Source organism: Quercus lobata, chromosome 2, assembly GCF_001633185.2.
Source record: "Quercus lobata isolate SW786 chromosome 2, ValleyOak3.0 Primary Assembly, whole genome shotgun sequence".
Classification (NCBI taxonomy): domain Eukaryota; kingdom Viridiplantae; phylum Streptophyta; class Magnoliopsida; order Fagales; family Fagaceae; genus Quercus; species Quercus lobata.
This window is the reverse complement of record NC_044905.1, coordinates 4,066,168-4,069,865: the sequence shown is the minus strand read 5'-3', so window position 1 is coordinate 4,069,865 and position 3,698 is coordinate 4,066,168. Positions and strand designations below refer to the sequence as shown.

Genomic DNA, 3,698 nt, shown 5'->3' with positions numbered 1-3,698 from the left:
TTTTTGGCCATTTTAAATTTTGATGAAGTTAAAAAGGAAGAAAAAATAATACTGTGTTAGGATTGATGGAACTCTGTGTGGGTCAATAAACACATGCACGTACAAGACCCTTTTTTTGTTCATAAAAAAAATACATATGTATAGTGGATTATTGGTTGAATTTTTATAAATTAAAAAAAAATATAGATTAAAAAAAGATCCTCGTTTTATTTTCGAATAAAGAAGTTAACAAACCAGACAAATGCGAACATGTTACACTTGCAATTTACAAAAGGCACAATGACCGAATTCCACCACCCAAAAAAAAAAAGAAAAAAAAAGAAAAGGACCATTTTACACACAGAAGGACTAATTACACACCATTTTACAGACATTGACGCAGATAACAGCCATAACTAACAAAGCAAATGATCAACTCGGAAAATCTTATTCTATCAGAGTTCACAATCCGAGGCACTACAATATATACACATATATACCTTCCAACATCAATGGTGAGGCTTCGTGAGGGCACCGTAGGTCACGGGTGAAGGTGGAGTCATTTCATCAATTGTAGGAAAAACCTCATCTTTTTCTTCTTCCAAAGAGTTACTAGTAGTACCAATCTTACAAGGAACAATACTGAAAGTACTCTCTCTTGAGCAGCTTCTTCTCTGCGTAGTAAAGAAACGGTTACACTTAGCTGCAGATTTCTGCTCTCGTAGCCCAGAAATACAATTCTTCCTTACATCAAGTCTGGCTTTACTTATCAATTTCCTACACAAAGGCCCTACTTCTGTGAAGAAATTGTAAGATAATGAAAAATTGTACCCATTTTTTAACCCGCATAATGATTCTGGAATAGTCCCGTAAAACTGATTATGAGCCAAATTGAGTAACTCCATCTTAAACAAACACCCAAATGATTGTGGAATTGGACCCGTCAATAAATTCCCACCAACATCAAACACTGTGGCTCTTTGTAAGTACCCAATTTCATAAGGCAAACAACCGCTCAACCTGTTGTTCAAGAAGAGTACTTCAAGCAGGGTGTTCCAAGCTTGGCCAATACTATGTGGGATTTCACCAGTGAAATGGTTGTTGGCAAGTGTGAGATACAAAGCTGGCGTGTTACCTAACGTAGCTGGAATTGTCTGATTGAACCCGTTGTTGTTAACAAACAACACGTTTGTGTCAAGGTCGAATAATCGACGTGGGACTATCCCAGCATAAGTGTTGAACCTAAGGTCCACAAATGTTAAATTCGTGGCACCAAGTATATAAGCTGGAAATTGACCAAGGAATTTGTTGTTACTCAAATCCAGCTCGTATAGATAACGTAATTGTTTGAGGTTTTTATTAATAGGTCCACTAAAGTTGTTAGAATTGGCATGGAAGATAGCAATGTCCGGCAAATATCGAATAAAGCGATAAAAGTTCAAGAAAGTACCACCAAATCTTGCACCATTGAAGGTAATTCGAGCAAGTCCGGTAATGTTTAAGTCAGGGACAGTGTCACAATAGAACCCTTTGAAAAGGCAATAGTTGTTTCCAACCCAAGTGCAAGTATAGCCTTTTGGGTCGTAGGTGATGTTTCTTTTGAGTTCTTTGGTGATGAATAGAATTCTGGCTCTATTGGACAAGGGTCCAGGATCTGTTTTGTTGCGACGAGGCATGAGATGAAGTCCTGGTGGGTATAGTGGTGGTCGTGGTCTGGTACGATGGATCATAGGGTTAGGATGAGGTGGTAGAGCACATCCAGCAGGTTGGGCAAGGCCATGCAGGGAATTGGAACATAGGAAAAATAAGGCTGAAATAAGTGTTCGGAACATCATTGCGTGAGTGAACAAAGAAGAAGGTTTTGTGCAAACATGTGAAGTAGCTGTAGTTCACCACTTCTTTATAGTACCAGATGTATCTTAGAGCATTCACATTGCCAATTGTATATGGCATATGTTAGTGTATTTTACCATCAATGCACAAAAAACCCACTTCATCCGGTCTTCTAAACTGGTAAACTTTTTTACAATACTGCTACAGTACCATCTTACTTTTATGACGGTATTGTAGCATCTTGCATAAGTATTATATTATTTCTCTCTCTCTCTCTCTCTCTCTCTCTCTTAGCCATTCAATTGTCTTTTTTTTTTTTTTCTTCCTCTGATTCTCTCTTTCTTCATCTCAGTTCTCACTCCCTCTTTGATTCTCTCTCGTTCAAAGCATGCCACCAGAGCTGGGTCGCTGATCGATGTCGAGATGGGTATGGGTCAATGATCAATGGCGGCAATGTGAGGTGGTCTCGATGGTGGCGGTGTGGGTCTGGGTCTGTGATCGATGGCGGCGACGTGGGGTGGTCTCGATGGTGGCGACATGGGTCTGTGTAAGTGATCAATGGCGGCAACGTGGGGTGGTCTCAATGGTGGCAGCATGGGTCTAGGTTGGTAGGTTTGGGGTGATCTGTGATGGTGGGTTAATTTGATGGGTTTGTATTAATGAGTTTGTATCTGATGGGTTTGTATCGGTGGGGTTTTTTTTTTTTTTTTGATAAGTCTAGCAGTTATATATAATCTGCTCAGAAACATGAATATATATCGATGGGTTTGTATCTGATGGGCTTGTATCGGTGGAAGTTTGTATCTAATGGGATGGTTTGGGTCAGTGGGTTTGTATCTAATGGTGGGTCTGTATCTGATGGGTTTTTTCATGGTGGTGGTGGGGGGGATTCTTGTGGCAGAGGGGGTGGTGATGGGTGGCTAAAAGAGAGAGACAATGAGAAAGAGATAAACACTGATAGAGGAGAAGGGTGGGAGAGAGATTGGATTAGTATTAATTTATTGGGTAGTTATATTATTTTAATAAGTTGAATAGAAAAATAAAAGTTGGGATGTTGGGAGTGTTGTAAAATGGTATGGTATAAATGATAAAATAGGTTTTGAGATGATAAAATAGAATAATTTGAAGATTCCAAATACAAATGCTCCTAGTGGAGATGGGGTGGCATGAGTTTAAAATTTTAAATATTTGTTACCTTTTTGTGCACATGGTAGCTAGCAGTTCAAGTGGGAAAAGAATTACAGGATCCTATGATTTCTATCAACTGTAATAATAATTAATAACAATGCAGTAGAAACTTTCTTTACAACATTTGTCATAATTGTTTCTACACACTAGCTATCATTTTTGTTATTATTTGATGACATGTGTAAGTTTAATACGTGAATTCACCACTTTTTCTTTATTATTTGCAATTGTACGTGGTAAGATATATTGGGGTAAGAGTTATTAACACAAAAATTATGTTTATATATTTTCTCTTTTTCTAATTAGTGATATAATCTGTTGTGAGTGGTGGACACAAAAATAATGGATTCATTTAAAAATTGTACACCAATACTCATAATTAGGACGGAGGCATTCTATGGCATTGGAGGGCAATGGTCCCCCAAATTCTTAAAAATTTTGGTCACTCATAATTGCACACTTATAACAATACATGCATGAATACATGTAATGAATTCAACTCGTGTGACATGTATCATATTTACATGCATGAAGACAGGTAATGAATTTAACTTATGAAATGTATTATCTTGCCATTAGATGTCTAGATAAGTTATTAATGTTAACAGTTTTTTTAATGGAATATTAATGCTAACAGTTGTCAACTTTTTATATCATTACACGAGTTTCAATCCTCTTGAAAAAAAATTATTGACTCT

At 37.3% G+C, this 3,698-nt stretch overlaps 1 protein-coding gene across 1 annotated transcript; it reads right to left on the bottom strand.

Annotated features, from left to right (window-relative positions):
- Window positions 1-395: 395 nt before the first annotated feature.
- Window positions 396-1,814, bottom strand: LOC115957734 (uncharacterized protein At4g06744-like). Its single transcript, XM_031076053.1, has one exon. It carries the CDS (start codon window positions 1,812-1,814, stop codon window positions 489-491), a length of 1,326 nt encoding a protein of 441 aa, XP_030931913.1. The 3' UTR covers window positions 396-488.
- Between the last annotated feature and the right edge of the window lie 1,884 nt (window positions 1,815-3,698).

Excerpts from the sequence above, each read along its gene's own strand:
- LOC115957734 (XM_031076053.1), bottom strand. The coding sequence starts at position 1,814 with ATGATGTTCCGAACACTTATTTCAGCCTTATTTTTCCTATGTTCCAAT.